At 37.8% G+C, this 20,910-nt stretch overlaps 1 protein-coding gene across 2 annotated transcripts in view; it reads right to left on the bottom strand.

The window, feature by feature from the left end:
- Positions 1–20,910, bottom strand: part of ambra1a (autophagy and beclin 1 regulator 1a) — a 103,218-nt gene that overhangs the window by 51,732 nt on the left and 30,576 nt on the right. For both annotated transcript variants that reach the window (XM_088935096.1, XM_088935097.1), the window contains 2 exons: positions 16,646–16,726; positions 16,402–16,502 (listed from right to left, as the gene is read on the bottom strand). In XM_088935096.1, coding sequence (XP_088791222.1) covers positions 16,402–16,502; positions 16,646–16,726 — 182 coding nt within the window. The remainder of the gene's footprint in view (positions 1–16,401; positions 16,503–16,645; positions 16,727–20,910) is intronic.

Here is a 20,910-nt window from a genome sequence, read left to right as displayed (position 1 = left end):
CAGAAATAGGATTTTGACTGCCGAAACTCAGCTGCTGTCAAGCGAGTTCCTGACGCTCAAACTGCTCCCGCTCTTTCTCGGCAGCCAGGTTTCCCTGACAGATTGAAAACTGGTTCTCCACGCGCTGTTAGGCATTGTGACAGAATGGCTGCCATGAGATGGACACAGGGCAGCAGCAGCTCAAGGGGGAAAAAAAAGAACCTGCCTCCTATCTCACCTCTGCGTGGCTCTTATCGAGCCCACAGCCACGGCGGCTCGGAGCAGACTGCCCTGCGTGGCCCGCGCTCTCCGAGGAACGGCCCTCTCACGGCCATCCCCAGTAACTGTTGATGGACGCCATACAGGCGGGCAAAAAAAAAAAGAAAAACATGATGCAACTCTCCCTTTTAAAAATAAAGCTCCTCTTTCCCCTTGGTGCTCCGGTATATACTGTATAATAGCTATATATAAATACGGAAATGCTCAATTCTTCAAAACTTTAATTTCCATTTCTACTGTCACGCCATATTAGCGGCAGCTGCACCCACCTTTTGTGAAGCCTTTAGCCTCCAGTCTGCATGATGTAGATATTCTAATTTATCAGTCACTGTGGAGAAATAAGAGCATTTTCCATGGATTCCAAACACACAGAGGGGCTTTTTCTTCACAGTCGGCAAGGAAAAGCTGGGGCAATGATGAGTTTGAGCTTCACTGTGACATTTATGAAATAATTTGCAAGCGCAGAGAGCCGTGATAAAGGCTTTAAGTAAACATGAAAAGCAATTAGGATGAAAGCTTCACTACCCACCCCCCCCCCCACTCTTTCTTATTCATTAATGGAATATTTCTGCTTCATGAAAATGATGGAATTTTGCACAGGTGTCAAGCTTCTTCTTAAGATTAACAGTATATTTACATCTACGAGATGTATTCTCCTGTCCCTGCCTTTTAACCAAAGGCAGACCCTCTTTCAGAAACCTAATCCACTTTCTTTTCCAGGCAATCCCCTCACTCTCGGGACTCTCCTTTGGAGAAGTGCTGGATGTTACTTCATCCCCAGAGTTAAGAGCTGACAGATTTTTCTGTTCAACAGGCACCATGAAGCCAAAGTTGAGCATCGTGGGCTACAAACCAAAAAAACACAAGAGGATGCCAATGCTACTCTAAAACAGACAGAAACAAAAGTCACTGCAGCATTATCCAAGAGCACTACAGTATCTTTCAGACAAGAAATAGGATGCATTTAGAAATAGACTGTCCTTAGATGCAAAACAATGTGTTCATATTTAAAATAAAGACAGCTGCATTAACTGTAGTTCTAAGACCACATTTAAATGTAAAAAAGAACACATCATTACACATAAATTCACAGATATCCCTTGACCTTTCATCCACAATTCCTGGATAAAAATACAATAGCACAATATAACAGGATTTATACAATAGTAAAAGGACTGAGACAGAACTCTAGATTAATAGTAAAACTATATTCAAAAACATTTAATAGGATTGCCTTTGCCTTACTGAATAAAGAAATTTAAAGCAATTATCTTTCGCAAGCTTTGCTGAAGCCATGTCAGCCTTTGCTTATGACAATTACAGCCTTAAAGAAGAACATTAATGAACATGTATGCTACAGTGAAGGTGCTGGAGGAGAGGCTGTATTTCCAATAAGATGATTCCGTTTGTTAATTTAAACCAGTCAGTATCAGCACTGTCATTCCAACTGGATTAACACTCTCTGCTTGAGTGCTTTGACAAACACCATGAAAAACAGGCCAACTGCAGCTGTACAAAGAAAAGCACACACTTGAAATGAACATCAGCAAGAAAAATATCGACAATTTAACCTGTGACGTCGGTTAAGAAGCCTGATCCTGGATGTGCTGACCAGATCTTCCACTGTATATAACTTGCCTTGTGTAGCTACAAGAATCCTTTTTGTTGAGGAGGATGTGCTATTGAGTGATGACTCTATAAAAAAGATGCAATGCAAGTGACTGTGTTCAAATTAAAGAAGCAAAAACCTTGCTATGAGTGCTTTTAGATTTTACTTAGAAAACCCTAATTATTTTAACGACCTTCTACCTTAAGTCATCAATCCTGAAAAGGGGCAGAAGTACCTTCTGGCTTCATCCACCACAGCAGGGGTAAAATAATGCTTGGGTGGAAACAAACTGAATAAATAGAGGTCTATGGCTCTATGTTCCTAACAGTGAAAAACATTAATATAATTAAAGTGAACACATACATCTTCTTCTCTGGAGTGGGCAGTGCAATTTCTTCCACTGTCTGAATAATTACCTCCACAAGCCACTTTAGTTTTTATACTGCACAGATATTCTGGTTGCAATCCACTGGAATGCAAACAAGGGCAGACCTTATGTTACACAGATAAAAATAAGACTGAGGGATTTGTAATAAAAATCCCCTAAAGCAGACCTCTTTGGCACTGATTTTCTAAAGCCAATAGTCTTTTCAAGGTTACAAGAAGAAAATGCAGGCAACCTTGAGCAAGAAAGTACTTTAGTTTGTGCCTGAAGATGTTACAAATCCCCATCTTTACTGACTGAATCTGTACAGTGCATATAAATTATACAGCAGAAAGAGACCTACAGGAGCACCGTAATTTACCACTTACTATACCCCACAACTGCACTTGGCTCTAACAGGAACACAATGATACTATCAGCAGCTGGAAAACTCTAATAATAAAAAAGTGCTATGATGAGTCTACCATTCTCAGCAGCACATTCATAAACAGTAATCTATGCATTGATAAAAGAGTTTACAAATGATGCTGACCTCTGGGGGAGACATGCTTTTGTTTTACTTTTGTTCAAAACTGCATGACCCAATTCAAAATAATACACCAAGTACTTGGAGGACAATTTAATTGCAGTTTTTCTGTAGCAATGTTACCCTCCAACTTGCCCTGAAAAAACTAAAGCCGACTGTCTGATCTTTAAACAGAATTAAGGCTGAGGGTTTCACACCAGAGGCAAGAGTACAACAGATTTACAGATGCAGAGGAACCGATCCCAAACTGTGTAACAGTCCAGCAGCAGAAGCTTTCTTCGAACCTGCAGAATTCAAAAATAGCCACTTCTTACTCCGATCAGCTTTGCCCTGCTTTTAACGTAACGTGTTCAGCAACTTACAACAAAGCAGCGCAAGGTTTTGATATCATACCACAGAGTATAAATATGGTAATTTGTTTCCGACATGCATGAATGTTTCAGTAAAATGTGTATGTTGGGGGTGTAGATTATAAGTATTGGGGATAAGTAGACTGTCAAATAAAGAATTGATAACAAAAAATGATCTTTGCTACAACTGATTTAACAACTATCGCCACACTCGTCAGTATAATCCCCCAGAAAAGAAAAGCAGCAGGCTATTAATACGCTGCAATAAAATAAATAAATACTTCAGCTGCAGAGATAAGGACAGACACCAAACACTGTGTAGAGAGCACATGCTTGGCAGTGCATTTACGAATCACATCGCCTGACTGGAAAAAGAATCACGTGTTCAGTAATAGTAGGTCTCCTTGAAGATTCAGTCCCTGATACCAAATCAGAAGAGTGCCGTTTATCTGTAAGGCCAAAACTAATTATAATAATGCAAATATATGCACGGTAGCCTTCTGCAATTTCAAGAAGTATTATTTATAGCATGAGGAAGGATTTCAATTACACGGTGACTGACACTGCAAGGTCCATTAAATTTTCTGAAACGACAGTCTCCACATACATAAAAAGTTATGTAATACAATTCTAATGCAGAGCACTTGTTAAGGCAGGTTCAGTTTGTAGTTCACCATCCTAACACCTAGCATTATCATTTGGGCAGCAATCCAAACAATCCTAAACAAAAGACTTTGGCTGTTGCACGTAGCAGTCTGTCCAAACGTTGTGACAGATTTTATTGTACGCTCTGTTTATATACATATATTTCAAAGACGCCATATCATGCATTAAAAATAACATTAATTTCCCTCAGAAATCTGTCCTTAACAATAATAAAAAGTACCTGAATCATGCCCAAAAGGCTCTGGTAAAACAAGTACTGAAAAAAGAACTTATAACGCATAGTGAAAATAGCAGAATCTTTCTTCTTGCGTTTTCTTCCTATACTATACTTGTACTTCTATATAAAAAAAACTATGTATATTGGCAAAAACTGCCCAGCTCTTCATAGGCAGCTATGAAGAGTCACCTGGATTTATTTCTGTTTCCCTGTTTATTTACTTTATCGAGTAACCATTTTTTTGCCAGCTGTTCCTTTGATACATATTTGTCTTCATAACAAATTTGCCATTAATGGGGGGAAATATTAAAACCTAAAATGTCTGAGTGAATGAAAATGATCGACCTCGGCTAAAGACTACAGTTGTACATTTATCGAAACTACTACAAGATATTCAATTTTTTAATACTGCAGTTCTTTTTTACTTAGATCTTAATTTATACAGGATTGAAAGAAAATGCACAAAAAACAACCCACTAGTGAAAAAAATATCCTAGGTTAGTATGGTGCGATATTTGTGAGGATCGGAGGCATTTTAGCACAACTGTGTTGCAATTACACCATATAGTGTTACACTGAATAAGATCAACAGGTATTGTGACACACAATGTTCAACAAATGAATCAGAATGATAACATTTTACTTGTTAATTTTCTGGCCCTCAATTAAATTAACTATTATACAAGTTCACTTTCAACCCCATCTTTGTAAAAACGTAATAATTCATCAACACTGATTTTCTTTCACCTTCAACACTGCCTTTAATGCATCAAAACCCTGCGAAAACATTTCAGGAAGTCAAAACACTCTCCACATTAATGTAGATATGCAGGAAAAACGTATTTGCTGCTGCATGTTAATTATATTGAGACCAATTACTGTCTTTTTCTGCGGCTGTTTTGCCAGTGTGAATTATCTCCAGACACTGGTGTTCAATGTAAAAGCGCAAACAAGGGCCTCATCACAGCATCCTGGAGGCGAGACAAGAACAAAAACCACGAACTAGCAAAGCGGTCTGGGGGAAGAGAGGTCTTCACTTTATAGCGAAAAAAGACTGCCTAATTCATTTTTGCAGTATAAACTGTCAAAGTAAAACTTTCCCAGACCAATCAAATAAACGGGGAACAATCACCCTTGTGAAAACTAATTTTAACACACCTCTTACTTTGAACCAAAAAGTTAATTATTCTCCCTATGTGAGATGTGTTCCTTACAATAAATCAGCTAGTATAACTGGAGGGATATTTTAATTAATTATATGGTTTCATAAAGAAATCACCATTTTATTACGGAGCAAGCTAAGGTGCTTCTCTGGAGTTAGTGTTCCCTGGCACAAGGATTAACTGAGGAATTATTTTTAATTCAACGCCACTATGTATTTTCATATGCTCAGATGCAAATGTTTCAACAGAGTTAGTTGAATTGCAGGCAAATCTGAACTTTTCATTCAGAGTATGGATGACAAAAAATGGTACTGCACAGTGTCTCTCACGAATAAGCTTTTGGACACTGTTCAGTAATAAAAACCATGCAGAAGAGCTCTGTGTAAAAAGGGTCACTCCATTAAAAGAAATTAGGTTTATATGTCAGACTTCATGCTCTGAAAAGCCAGAAACAATAGCTATAAGGCTTTTGTGAACACAGGAGAATACACGACGAGGGCTTGCTTTCATCCTAGCCAAGTGAAGACGGATACACGCCAGGCACAAGGTCTTTAAGTTAAGAAGTAAAACATTAGGCTGAGGGGAGAAATAAAACCAGAAGCAACACTGAAAGAGTGACAGAGAATAAGCACACTAATGGCTTTTCCATTAGATTTGGTTCATTAGACAAGAGCTCATCTGACATATCTCCCGCCCTGCCCCTGTCCAAGAGCCTACCTCATTCACAAGAATGCTTCTCAAAGTCTGGGAAGCCCCCATGGCAACTTAAGAACTTAAGTCACAAAAAAGGTCTATATTTAAACATGCCTCTCTGTTATTATCAATCTGAATCCATTTTCATAGCTGCATGAAGCATTAGGATATTAGTAGTCAACTCTATTCCTACTCATGTATATAAAATTGAATATGTCAAAGCAATCATGACCAAAAAAAATCAAGGATATTACGCTTTCAAAACTGGGATGTCAAATGGGAGGCATGCAGCTAAAGTATTCTTGACTTTTTCTTGTCAAGCTAAGCTTTCCTACAACAGCGCTCTCCACTGTCCAAAGAATATGACAGAATGAAACAGAGTTACAGGAGTATAACCACTGCATGGGTCCACAGATCAGAGTAGACTTGAATTTTCATTTTCAGTTTTTCCCCCAAACCTGCTTGCGATGTGTTTTAGGTAGCTGGCCCATTACTCTGAGATTCTCCTGGCTGTAAGGCTATTAATGTTGCTTTTATTAAAATGGTTTCAGTCATTCATCAAAATCCCTGGAGGACAGCTAGGAATCACTTACCAGAAGGTCAGACAACCTCTGATCTGCTGCCACACAGCTCTACCAACAGGCTAAATGCAACACCAGTGAGATGAGTGCTGTCCATTATTCTGCTGTCACTGTTCATTTGGTTCAGCTCCAGGATCTGGATTTCAGAAAACTAAGGCCTTTTCTTCTCGTGATGTGAAAGAGTGAAACTAATTAAGTTGAAACTTAAACCAGGAAAACATGTAGGCTCCTACATTATGGAAAGACTCATAACTGGAAAATGTCAAAAGCCATTTTTAGAAATCATTGGCCCCTGGAAGTACTGAATTCCAAATGAATCAGGCCTTATGATTTCCCACTGAGGCACATGCCCACCAATCCATGTTTGTGAGATGCAATCTAGAGTCAACATTAGGAAATTTCTTTTGTTTTGCCTTTTTGGTCGGGGCAGAAAATCTGAAAGCAATGCTTTTAAGAAATACTAGAATTTGGGTGCATCTAAGGAAGTTAGCAGGTACTGAGAAACACTGCAAATCTGTGTGTTGAGTTCTGGTAGTGGTGATGGACTGGTAGACAATGGCATAACCCTCTTTCTTTCTGGTATGATAACGACCACTTTCAACTTTCATATCCACTTTCAACCACAGACAGCTCCAGGTGGACGTGTTTAACAGTGCTTCCTATGATGCAGCTTTTTCTTGTATCTTTACCTCAAGTAGCAATATTCAATATTAAAATACAGAAATATTTGTTTTTTTACTACAAACAGCTTAAGAGGCAAGAAAATTCCATACGCTTCTCAGGGGTGTTTAAAGGCTAGGAGTTGAGGGATATCTAAAGTTGACAAAATATAACAATTCCGTATGAACAGTTCAAGAAGCCAACGCTGATTAAAAGTCGCTGAAGTGTGAATATTGCAACAAGACGAACACAACACAAATAACTGACAAAGGATTTTGGTTTGATAGGAGACAAAAAGATGCAACTAATCTTTCTGTAGCAGTCAACCTCAATTACACATATGCCTACATATGGAGCTTTCTCATCCTCTTTTATTACACAGTAATCACGATGTTTTTGTAATCTCCTTTAAACTTTGGACCAGTTGCTAAACAGAAAAGAGAAAAGACGCAAAAAAAAAGAAACACTTGGGCAACAAAAGATGTGATTCCGTGTTTTTTAAACATCCATCAGACTGTGGCGGAACTGAATTAGCCAAGCCATTTTGAGTTTCACCTGCAAGTCAAAAGAACAGTAATAAATCTGCATTCCTGCAGAAGCTCCCAATTCCAGATAGCAGTAAACAATGGCATTTTTCTCAGGAAAAACTAGCTCATCTGCTGCAGAATGCCTGCTCTTTCAGAACGATGCTAGAAGCGTCACGTTGAACAAATTCCATCAAAGACCTCTTATGACCCATGAATGCCTATGAAATATGCTGTGTCTGCTTCCTCTGCCAGTCTTTAAGTTTCGTCTTTATTTGGCCACAATTATGTGAAGCACATTCCAAACTCGTTCGAGCTGTAGGTGCTATTTTGCATATTAATCAATGTTTTTCATAACAACATAATAGTGATTGAGGGCCATAAAACCACGGAAACTTTAAAGAAAGTTTAAAGTTGTTTTTTTTTTGGACCACATATCTTTCTCTTTTTAAAATGGAGTTCTTTGAGTATCAGAACAAAGACCTTAATGATTTCTAGAGTTATGGAAAGTAAATAACAAAGAACAAGTTTTAATTCTTTAAAGATTTAAAATTTCTCTGAAAAGTTAGAAAGTAAATATAAATTGATCAATGTTTGCCTCGAACAATAAACTAAGGCTTTCAAAAATAACCACAAAATACTTTCATCTTGCATTACCATTCTTTTGAACTTTTAGCAGATTGTTTTTGTACAATACGCAACACCAAGAGAAACGTGTATTTTGTTACATATACTTTAGCAGACCTTTTTTTCAACTTTTTTTTTAAATACCCATTGGAATGCGCTGAACCAACTACTAATGCTAGGTCTTCCTTTTGAAGAGGCCTGCACTATAATAATAATAATAATTGCTTACACTTATATAGCGCTTTTCTGGACACTCCACTCAAAGCGCTTTACAGGTAATGGGGATCCCCTCCACCACCACCAGTGTGCAGCATCCACTAGGCTGACTTGCGACTGTACAAGCTGTGTGGGCTGGCATGGAGTGAATATGCACCCATGGCCCATAAATGGCTAAAATACACACAGACAAAGCATTAACTCCAGTAACTCTCCCCCAAAACATATAAATATTATCCCCAAATGTCACCTGAACATGCTTAATGCTCTCACAAACAGCACAGTATGATCACACTTATTACTTCGGAATTCAAAAGTTGTTTATAGATCCCACCACGTTCCCCAGGTCAGTCACTGCACTCCAGTTCCATTTTCACATTCGTTATCGGTTATGAATTCCATGAATAAAACAGAATCAATCACGAGAAGTGGGAAAGTTACTGTCATCTGGGCGTATGCCATCAATTTAGCCAACCAAACAGCTGATATCCACAGCCATTGGGCAACAACAGAGCAGTGAACCCATTGTGCCAGTGCAAGCAGCAACTCCAGGCTTGATTTTGCAAGCCCTGATACTGGCCTGTAAAGCAATGGCTTCAGAGAAGATGGCATTCCAAAAACAATTACAAAAATAAGCTCAAACATGGGTGTCTAATTGCACAGCTAGTTAAAATCCTACACATAAAACGGAGCAGCAGTGAGTGCACACTACAGATTTTATAGCTATGTCATGAGCAGGTAAATTCGACCATCTTGGCTTGGGTTCCCACACAGTCGTGCTTCTGAGAGAAAACCCAGCGAGATCAGAGGAGATTCAGTTTCCCCAGCTGAGCCTAGAGGCAGGGCAGGAACCTGAGAAGGATCATTGCAGGCTGTGCCACCTGATACATAAAGGTGAGATGTCTGCAGTTAAAACCCAAATGGGAATTTTAGGCTTCAGACCAGATAAAGAGCTGGGAGCTATTAACTTACATTCAGCAAAGTAAAAAAGAAAAGAAACCAACCACCTCAACTAAATCTAAATTGAAAAATGCACAAAATAGTGCAGCTCCACATGCCCTGTAGTGTAGAGCATAAATAACAGGAACTGAAGTCTGCCCTGCAGTAAAGTCTTTTTTTTTTTGTTTGCTTGCTTTTTTAGAAAACAAGCAATTTCATCCACAACGCCTACCCCTTTACTGGGTTTCAGTCTGATGTCAGCAGGAGCAATGGCCTTAAACGGCTGCGATTCTGTTCATTTGTTCAGTAACAGCTCCATGGGGGGTATCCGACCTCTCGGTTGTTTTTATGAAACTAAAAAAAGCTTCCAGTTTAACAGCTGTCACGGGTGCTCTAATAAACATACAATTTCAAGCATATTATTTACACGGAACATACTCCTTTCCTTTCCTACAGTATATTGCTGAGTTTTTAATAAAAAGGCAGATACAGAGACACATTTCAGAAACGTGCATTACTTATTAAGGCCATAACTTCTAACTAACATCTAGTGGACATTAAACTAGAAGAGATAATTTACTCCTTTTACCAAGGTATTTAGATTAGAGGATACCAGCTCTGCCAGTTTAGGCTTTATGGTTACCCTATGGTTGCTGGGTCTCAGAATGCTGGGACAATGTACAGTCTGAGTAAAATAAGTGCTTATTTGCTAGAAGTAATGATATGTTAAAACAAAGCCAATTGTGTATGACAACAGAAGGTTATATTGCCCCCAGTCTCCCCAAAGCTTTCTTTATCATATTAATAGATGTGCTGCTTCTCCTAATCCTGGAAACAAGCCTCTCAGAGTCGGTTCCAGAAGATAAATAGCCATCTCCAAGGAATCCAGTCTACATTTATTAAATGCGTAAGAACTGTTTATCTGTAACCTGCTTACTTTGCCATTTGAATTAGGATTTCAATATGCTTGCCTGAAGTGACACTGTTGGAAGTATGCTCTTTTATTTTCTAATTGTTCCAGTAAGAAGAACATTCTTTTAATAATTTGGGATTGATTCTTTTAATTTTGTTTCTTAGAAGCAGTTCAGTCACTACTTTTTAAATAAGCGCATGGTGTTAAGCAATGTTTTAAGGTGGGTGGTAAAAGGAAAAAAACATATCTGTAACATGTGATCCCAGCATGTTTGTTATAATCCAGAAATAACTTCAGAAAACTCAGTCATCTGTACATATTAATATAAAATATATGTATATTTGCTCAGAGTGTCTTGTCAAATCAATTTTTCTTATCATCTTGCTGCTCAAGATAGTTATCAGCCATTGACGGAAGTCATGCAGTCCACTTCGGTTTATTTACACCTGCATTGACTGAACTTCATAATGTAACCAGGGGTCGCTTTAAACCAAATACTCATGTACTGCTTGTTACACAAAAAAAATATCCATCGCTTTATAGTACAATCTATTTAAAAATCTGTCCATGCTGTACCTACAGCAGATTTCTGGCAAACAAATGCCATTCTTATAAAATAAATGCAGTGCCACATGCGAGCATCTACACTTTCCTGTCACTCATTCAGCCACTGAAAGGTCACCCTTTGTCTCTCCACATGCCACTTGTGAGGCGGCAGGTGTTATTGGGAAAGTAACCATGGAAACTGTAGTCAAGCTCCAATCTCTTTCCTGATGAGTCCAGGTAATCTGATATCTGGATCAGGCTTCCCATTCATATTCAAATATAGAGGTTCTGAGTTTTCTATTGCTGCGATCCCTCAAATATGACTCTCACCTGTCTCCAGATTCTCTCAAATCTGAGTTCTTTCGAAGTGCTTAATTGCAGAAAAATAAGGCGTTATAAATGTGGTGTACATGCATATGCAGACTATTAGGAAGACTAAGCTATTTAACAATCATGTCTCAAGACTTTAATCAGGACTCATTGCATTTATATGGTGGTATTTATCTGGGAGGATCCCCAAACATTTTACATATAGAAAGTGTTTTTTCTCCTGCACCCACTTGGCATGAACCACTGTCAGCTCTGCCTCACAGCAGATCAGGCAGAGAAGAGAGAAATTACTCCAGCATTTGAATTAAGGGAGATGTTAGGGAGGCAAGTCTGTACAGGTGCCGAGTGGAATTAAGACAGTACACCACCTTTTCTACTTTAACAAGCCAAGGGGATATTTAATGACCAAGCACTCAGGACCTTTGTTTCAAGTCTCACTCAAAGAACAGCACCTCATACATCATAGCCTCCAGTCACCATCCTACAACAGTGGTTTAGAATTCTGGTCCAAAGGGAAGAGTGTTACCTACTAGTCCACCACAAATTAACATAAGCAACCTCGGTTTCCTTAGATGCCCCCCAGAACAGTACTTTTGGGGCTCAGTTCTGTAGCTTAAACTACATTTACTTTTCTATGTGCTGCACATCCTTAGCTGCTTGTGTCTGCTATTCATTTCTCCTACCTTTCAAATCTGGGTTTGGATGTTCCCCAAATACTGCCTCATAGTTACAGTAAAAAAAAGTGTAAAAGTCAGTCAAGTGTGAAGAAAAAACTGGAAGCTTGCTCTTAAGAGATGTGTGCAAGCAGTATGAAAAAACCTTGGGAGCTGAGCACACTTAAAGCTCAAGCCTCTAAAAGATTGTAAAGTTTGCTACAAAACCCTTCAGTGAAGAAGTCCTTTTTTATATTTTGTGAACACAGCTAATGTAAATCTGTGTTTCTGAGGTATTTCCTCTTTAAATGGACCCACTGTATTCCCTTCCTTTGTTATGATGAATATCTAAATCAGTGATTAAACAGAGCATGCATCAGCATAAAATGTGGAAACAGAAAAGGCATGGGTTATAAGAAGTAAAACAGCCCGTTTAATCAAGTATGAGGTTTAATCAGCTGTGAGAAATACTGTATATTGCTGTCTTGAAGATTAAGCTGCACTTGTGAACACCAAGAAAATGGAAAAGGAATTGCAAAAAGAGAAGACATTTGGTTTCAGGAAATAAATACAGCAATGACAAAGGAAAAGAACAGCCCATAAATGTTCTTATTCTGCGACTGCGTAACAAAGGATTTCTAATTAAAGGATTAGAAGTCACAGTTGAAAGAAAATGTCACTGATTGATTGAAAATCATTAGATAATTCAAGCTGGTCATCTCCTTTGATCCTCAATTTTTACAATTACAAGCGTGATATACATCCCCTCCTGTATAAGTAGTAGTGTTGGAGTTAGCTCTGTAAACTAGTGATCAGCTTTACAAATGCCACAATGAAAAGTGGAGTAAGCTAAGGCAAAGAAATTAAAATTGAAAATAATGACCAATATGCTGTAAAAACAGGCAGCTACTGGTAGATCACAATGGGACCCTGCTTTGCACTGGGTACTATTCCAGTCCATTCTGTAATTCTCAGGAAGAAAGGAACAACTGATTTTAGTTCATTAATACACAGACAAGACTTCCAGCTGAGTCTTTCCAGACAATACCAGGGGAACATACTGGCAAGGATGATCACAGAGGTTACAGCTGTTACATAGCAGCAACTCACATTCCAGGACAGAGAGACTATTATGATTTGACCCAGCTCCAGGCCCCTATTCACAGACGTGGGCAAGTGAAGAACAGAACAAGATTTTCACTTGTGATGTTCTCACCCGCCGTGACTTGAAATTTGGTTTCTCTGTAAAAATGTAGGTGCCCATATATTGTTGGAATGTCTTCTTTGTAAAAAAAAACATCTCAAGAAAGTTTTCAGAACTGTACAACTATATTTTCAAGCACCTATACAACTGTCCGACTATATTTATGAGGACTTCCTATACCTAGGCATGTTCATGTTGAATAATCTTTCGTGATTAGGTTGTTAAATGACGGTACAAAGTGTGCGGTTTGACTAGATACATAACGTATCAGACTTATACATTTTTCAAGGACGATGAGCAAGATCCTTTCATAAAATAATGAGTCAACCACAATGACTCACGAGTGCAAAAAAATGGTAAAACTTCAAAAAGTGTTTTTTAACCACACAAAGGAAAACTTTGCAGTTGCGCACCCAGAATACGGCCAATATTTAATGTTTTTAGTGGCACACAATTTACACCTGGCTCATTAGGAGACACATTCTGGCCAGCATCCACCTTGATTCCACAGTCTGAGGTTTTTTTTTATATGACTTTGTCGTCCCGCCAGGCCATAAGGCCTAAATTCAGAGTTCACAGGCCTTTTCCACTGTCCGGACTTTCAAGCTCCAACAGGTCATAAAGGGGTAACAAAGCTTTAGCTGCTAATCATTTTTTAAGTGAGAGGAATCACTCTTTTCAGGTGGGTGCTTAAACCAATCTGAATCGGGATTATTCAGTTGAGATTTAACGAGTACTTCCATTTTTCACAGTAACTGGTTCTAGGGGGGACAGGTTTTGATACTGAACCATTTTGTTAAGCTGGTTCGTAATGTATGACTACAAACTTTATGATAGTTATTTTTAAGATAAGCCTGTTTGGTCCAGAAACCTTGCTTGGGTGCTGAACATGGTTTATTTCTGTTTGTTATTTCTGAAATTATTTATACTCTTTAGTCTTCTTTTGCTTCCTTCTACTCCCTATTTTTATTTTATTCATAGAACATTGCCGTGACCTTCTTTAATATGCAACCAATACTGGTGTTGCCTTGACAAGTAATTACATGAACTGTGCCAATAATACCTAGCAATAATTTAATGTTTTTCCAGGAAACATTAGTCTACACTGTTTCCCACTTGGCCCTGCCACTAGCCTGTTCTCTGCCACAGTCTGATCCTAGCACTCTCAGGTTACCCTCAGAGACAAGGGGACATAAAATTTAATAACCACCTCTTTAACTCTGACACCTTAATAATTACGAATTTACAGAGAGGAGAGGAAATAATAAGAGTTTAAGGCTAAGCTTGCTTGTCTTTTTCCATCAATGGAAAAAAAAAATGCAGTCTCTATCTGCCCTCTGCTGGACACAATTGATTATCAAAAAGGAGTTTTTGCAAGGTAATGAAATTAGATTTAACCGAGTAAATTTCTTTGTTTTTTGGGGGGGTGGGGGGGATAACATCGATTAAAACAACAGCTTAAAATGATTCTCTTACACCAAGCAGTGTAAAACATTAAGTTTTTTTTTCCCTTTAAAACAAGGGCACTTGGAGATCAAACATTAATTTCAAGGACACAAAATGCAAATGACCCCTTGTAAAAAGGATTCTGTGAAAAGCCCTAGCCATGATGCTGTATGTCTCCTTATTAACTTGACACTTGAGAGCTTTCTCAATATATTGCTTTCCAGTGTTTTCTCAGGCAGTCAGATCAGCAATCAATCTCACGGCACCTTCTCTCAGAAGCCTTCAGATTTCTCACTATGGCTTATGAGATTATAATAAGAACAGTCCTTCTCTCTGTTCAGTTTTTGTATATACTTTTGCATGTAAAAACAGTAGAATTAAATTCCCCTTCTACTTGTAAAGCACTTCCTGAATGCTAATAAAAAACTGAATAATGATGAATGAAAAACTTCAAAAATGATCTAAACCAAAAAATATTAAGATGCAAGACAAAATCAACTATCTTTATATGAACGCATTTCAAAAGTTAAGCTACCAGCAAAGAACAAAAAGGAAAAAAAAGGACAGGAGTCACATTCAAAGCCCTTGTCACAATCAAAAACTCTCTCCTTGCATTCTTTTTGTATTGTACTGTACGTCTGAAAAGAACACTTCATAAATCAGCACCTACACAAGGCAGGAGCATTTTATTAAATTCCCTTTGTCAAATAGTACAAATTGATGTTTTATGAAAAGCTGCTCTCTAGCAGTTTAAGGATCTGAATTATTATTCACAAAAATTCACAGAATGCTTTGTCATTTATTTACTCTTTGGTTTCATTGTGAAGTGTTGTCAGACACTATCCATCAGCAAAGGGCTTTAGATTTGGCAGATCAACATGCTTTGGCAGAAAATTGATACCCCTGAGGATCACTGATATCCATTTCTTCTGACCACAGATCAATTCAGGAAGTAATGTGTTTAAAAAACACGGTTTTAAGTAAGGGCAGGCAGTATGTCTTTGAAGAGGCACCCGGAGCAGACAGAGCACATGAACAGAAAAGATACAAAGAATATCAAAAACTGTTATCAAGGTCACAAAAATGGAAGATCTGAAACAGACTGTACCTCACAAAAGCAGGAAAAATACTCTTGTAGTAATAATTTACTGTAAACCTGGGTAATATTCTTAATTTGGGTTTAAAATTGCCCACCAAATGCAAGATTACATTATAATAACCCAGCAAAATCTACTAAACTAGTAAAATTGATGCAAAAAGCATCAAAAATGTATTACATTAAAACAAATAATGTAAACTTTTAGTACCACATTCGGCTTTGCCAAAATAATTTAAGGTTCACTTTATGAAGTGTTCAGTTCACTGACTTCATCTGTGAAAAGCAGGGCTTTTGATACACTGTGTCTGTTTAAATTCTCTAATCTAGGCCAGCCTTGTGGGTGGCAAACAAACAATTTGGTCCTTGTGACTCCAATTTCCGTTTGGATACGAGATAGGAGTGTTCTGATTTATTGGGGATGAGGTTCTAACTTCTAGTGCAGATCATCACACACTGCTGAGAAACACATTCAGAACCATCCTCAGTTTACACAATGCCTGCCTAAATTATAGTGTTGGAAAACCTATGCAAAAGCTGACAGCACACTACCAAAAGGGAACAGTTTTTACTTGAAACTCCCTAATGATAGTAGTAAAACATACAGCTTCTATCACATACAGCATACATCACATATCTCTACTAAAACCGTGCTCTTCCATATTTTGAGCCTGGTAACTGTTCCCGATTCACGACAGCTAAAATCAAGCTGTTGTTTGAATCTGCCACTGCCTGGTTTGCATCAAGGCATCACCTTGTATGGGTAAAAAATCAGTTATGAGACCGAGATGTTCCTTACCTGCTAGGACTCTATTAACGGAAGAGTGAGTGGCCAAGCCTGGCTGGCCTCTCTCATGAAAAATCCCAGCATACGGTAGATACTCTGGTAACAGGAAACGCCTGTAAAAAAGGGGGTAGGAAATGTGTTAGATTAGGAAGTAGCGAGTTAGAAGTGTAACTATCTTATGCTTTGTGAAGTGCTTTGGTTTTATTGGTTTAAGCTGGAGAGAAACACCAGTTAAGTGTCTTGTGGTCTTACTCACCTAGGAACAAAGCGCCCCAGAGATGGTGCAGACATTCGAGCATTGCGTGGTGTTCGGTGCCTGGCTCTGTCGCCATTATCCCTACAGAAGAGAAACTGGATTACAAAATGTAGGCAATGGCTTTCAGAAAAAGTGTGACCACAAAGGCTTAGATTTTTGTGGGTCACACCAACGCTGAACACTAGTGAGTAGTTTAGAGGGTAGTGTGTAGTTCTAGTTGAGCTTTGTCTAACATCTTTTACCAGAAGATAAACTTCCGCACAGTGTCAATGTGTATGAACAATTAAAAAAATAACAGTATGTCAGGATTGCCTGAATCCACTAAGCAGGATTATGCTGTCACTGCCTTACAGATGTTGTGGGCACTGAACTAAAACTGATCTGATGAAACATTTTCTTATATAATAACATTTTCTAAGACTGTACCACTAATAAGGCAATGGTGAAAATCCCTTAGTCTTCAAACATTAATACTCTTTAAAACTCTTACCACAATTTTGCACAGTCAAACAGCATGACATTTTCAAAAACCTGACAATCACAAAACATTAACAGCTTCCTCCACCCACACGGCATCCTTTCAACAGTTCACTGCTTAATATTTATTGCTTTTAAAACACTTTTAAGTACTTAATTTAATTGGAGAACAAAGAACAAAACAGAAAGCTACACAGTGCATTCAAAAAAAAAGATTAAGCCTTATTGTGCACTGGATAAAGTTTAAAGGTTTTAAAGTAAAATGTATTATTCAGAGGAAAACACAATTTATGTATTTTTTACAATTCTTTGTCCTCTACAGAGGAAAACCAACGAAATTATAGAGGAAGTGCACACAAATGTGAAATGACTTCATAATGAAATCAGAACCTAGCCAGCAAAAACATTTCAGTACGAACTGCACAAGGTGCAAGAAAAGGCAGCCATAAAATAGAGTAATGGAAAAAAAAATTTTTTTTCTCTGCAGGTTTCTAGGAAACAAAAATGACAGAACTTTCAACAAGGCATTACACACCACAGACATTTAACCAGTGCAGAATGCAGCCAGCTTCTGAAAAAAATCACGAAAAGTACTTTATTGGCCTAAAAAAAGGAAGCACCAACCAAAAGCTAAGGCTTAGAAAAGAATGACAGATCAAGAGACATTTGAATGTTGCATCAGAAGTAACAGAGAGGCTTTGCAAAACATAGCAAGCTGGGCACTGTGAATTCAACCAGCAGAGTCAGTCATCCAATGCAGGGATGAAGCGCAGGTAAAAATCCACCCAATTCTTTCATGTTCTTGTGACCAGCGAACCAGAGAAAAAGAGAGAACCAAGTCTGTAGTTTTAAATTAGCTGCAAACAAGTTAAAAATATTCCAACAAGGAAGTGGTCCTACTCAAAACAATTTAACAGTTCAAGTAGTCTGCAAGGTAAATGTTTATGCAACTGGGGTGATAAACCTGCCTTGGAGAGATAAATATAAAATCAATGGCCCTTGTGCACCAGCGCTTGATAAAAACCTGGATATGTTCCATCTGAAACCAATTCACAAATAATGTTTTATAATGCTTTGAGCAAACCCTTTTACTACCACAGTTCTACAAGCAAAAGATACCCACAGGACTCCAGGAAAACAAGTAGCAAATAGAAACTCTTTGGTCCAACAGAAATCAATATTATTTGGGAGAGAGAAGCAAGCTAATGTTTACTATATTCAAACCATTGCTGGAAAAAGCAAGCTGATATATTAAAGCAAATTATTATGACCTTCTTAGCTAAAATCATGGCTTGTTCATAATTTATTCCTGGTTACACGTTTAGTAATACCAATAAACCAGGATATGCCAGAAAGCATACTTCCTTATTGATGTTCATCTTAATAAACGGATACAGCATATATAAAGCTAAGTATATTTCAGTACAAGTTCTTATTTTATATAAATATAAAAAAAGATTAACTGTGAATTGGAGTAGTTTTTAGTCTCCCAATATTGACAGCAGCACGGTCCTGAGTACTTGGACATCAAAGATCCCAAGGCACTGTTTGTAAGAGTAGGGTTGTCGTCTCCTGGCTAAATTCCATTTTGCAATTATACAATCTGGCTTACCTATAATTCATACTTAGTTCAACTAGTGAAGCACTTTCTCACTTCTCAATAGATCACCTAATCTGCTCTATAGTGAGGCTGCTAATACATAACAGCTACTTATGTCTATAAGTAAAGCATTTTGGCTTTTATTGAATCTGAATAAAACATACAATAAAAATGCAAATTATTTCCTTTGTGTTCCTCAGTATTATCAGATTCCTAAAATGTTTGATACATAAAGGTAAACGTAACTGTATTTCAGTACACCTAATGTTTTAGCACAGAATGTACTCTGCAAAATCGACAAATTTCTGGTATTAGCTATACCTGCTTAAAACAAAGAATGGTGTAAAGTACATTAATAAGGCTTCAGTGAAAGAAACCAGGCAACTGCAGTGTTTGAAATTAAAATGTTATGGTATAGTCCAAAATAAGGAACTAACCCTTATTTACCCATTTTTAACCCATTTAATATAAAGGCAACCAGAGCTTTAATGTACTGTAACTGAGACCACATGGTTTCTTGTTTTGGTTTCAAATATATCCCTCTGCCCTACACTTGTAAATACTAGCAGCCCAATGTGTATGGATTTGTTCAAATATAACTGGTTTAAAAAATCACAGCTCTTATAGAGCCAACAGCTTTTTTAAACCGCCAGGATGATGAATGAGATCCAAGGATGAAAATGGTGATTGCCAGTTTTTCAAGAACAGATTGCATACAGCCCTGATAATGAGGTCAGGATGATGTTTATTTTGTCAAATGATTATCTCCTTCAAATTCTTTAAAGTGCACTGTGTGCTTCGCACTCATTTTACACTGTTCTAATTTGCACGTTATGAAATATCCATTAATAAAGTTTGCAACTTAATGTACAGCTTTGAAATGAAGTGTAATACTGAGACAAGAGTAGATGCAGAGTAGTTCTCTGCAAGCCTGCACAAGACGATAGATTCCTTCCAGTGTTACAGCTCAGCTGTACAATTCACTTTTTAAATTTAAGGGAAAAAAAGCAGATGCTTAGGTTTTGCATACATTCAATCTCATTTTAACCAGTCTTGATCTCTGAAATGACAGCATTAATCTCTTTCCCCGGCAACTGAGAAAAACAAACTGACCAAACGAGAAAAAAAGCTGCTTTATCACCAAACACGCCACCAAGTTAAGAGTAAACAAAACCTCTCATACAGATAAGCTGAGAACCGAAGTTAACAGCATTGTAATTTCTCATTCTTGATATGAAGAACCATGGTGCAGGGTAGATACCTCTAAATGGCTACTGGTAAGCTGCACTATCTTAATGAGGTTTCACTGAACTTTTATCTGGCCTGTATGATGTATGGGCTTGTCTGCACGCAGCAGTAAATGTGTTTTGTCTGTTTTTGGTGGCTGTGTCAGGATGTCATAATTGAGGAGTGTTATAGTAATACTACTAGCAACAACATATATCCGATTGTAAATACCTTGCAATTATTGTATTTCTTTACTAAAAAGGTCAAATATATCCTAAACAGAACAGAAAAAAAGTTATGCATACCTAGGACATGTTCCCTACCAAACAGAAGAAAAAAAGGTTATTAGGAATTGTCCTCTGTTCTTCAGCAACATGATAAATGGAAAATCACAGCACTCCCAGAGCCCTTTCGGACTGAATTTCACTTACAGGGATTATTCCCCACATTGCTTTAACCCAATTACAAAGTGTCTAATATAGCAAAACCCAGTTTATACAGGGCTTTGGAACTGAAGCAGTTATCAGATAATCTGGGTCAGTCATAACTGCATCACAAGGCTTTACCATTTTGCGTCTTACCCTGGAATTGTAAAATAAAAACATTCAGAGAGAATACAGAGCAAGCTGGGTCTTACAGTGATAAAACAAGGAATTGCAATAGAAAAGGGCCGCTGAGAGCTGTCTGGCTCAATATTGCTTTTTAAATCATAAAATAACTTCATACATGATGGGAGCTGTACCATGCATATATATTAAAATGAGTTTATTCAGGCTCCATGCATCTATGGCAGTATGACAACATGTGATGAGGTGGATTTGCAGCTCTTGAGGTTGCAGTGTTATTTCAACTAGCACTGCCTTGGCTTTACTTTTTGGTGTTTTTTTCTGGTCTCGTGATGCTGCTTTAAGACTGCTTTGGCTTGCTTTTTTTTCCAAATTAAAAGCCCTAAATCTAAATA

The sequence above is a fragment of the Atractosteus spatula genome, chromosome 16 (genome assembly GCF_055471065.1).
Source record: "Atractosteus spatula isolate fAtrSpa1 chromosome 16, fAtrSpa1.hap1, whole genome shotgun sequence".
Lineage (NCBI taxonomy): Eukaryota > Metazoa > Chordata > Actinopteri > Semionotiformes > Lepisosteidae > Atractosteus > Atractosteus spatula.
Note: the sequence above shows the minus strand (reverse complement) of the source record. Positions and strands in the feature narration are given on the sequence as shown.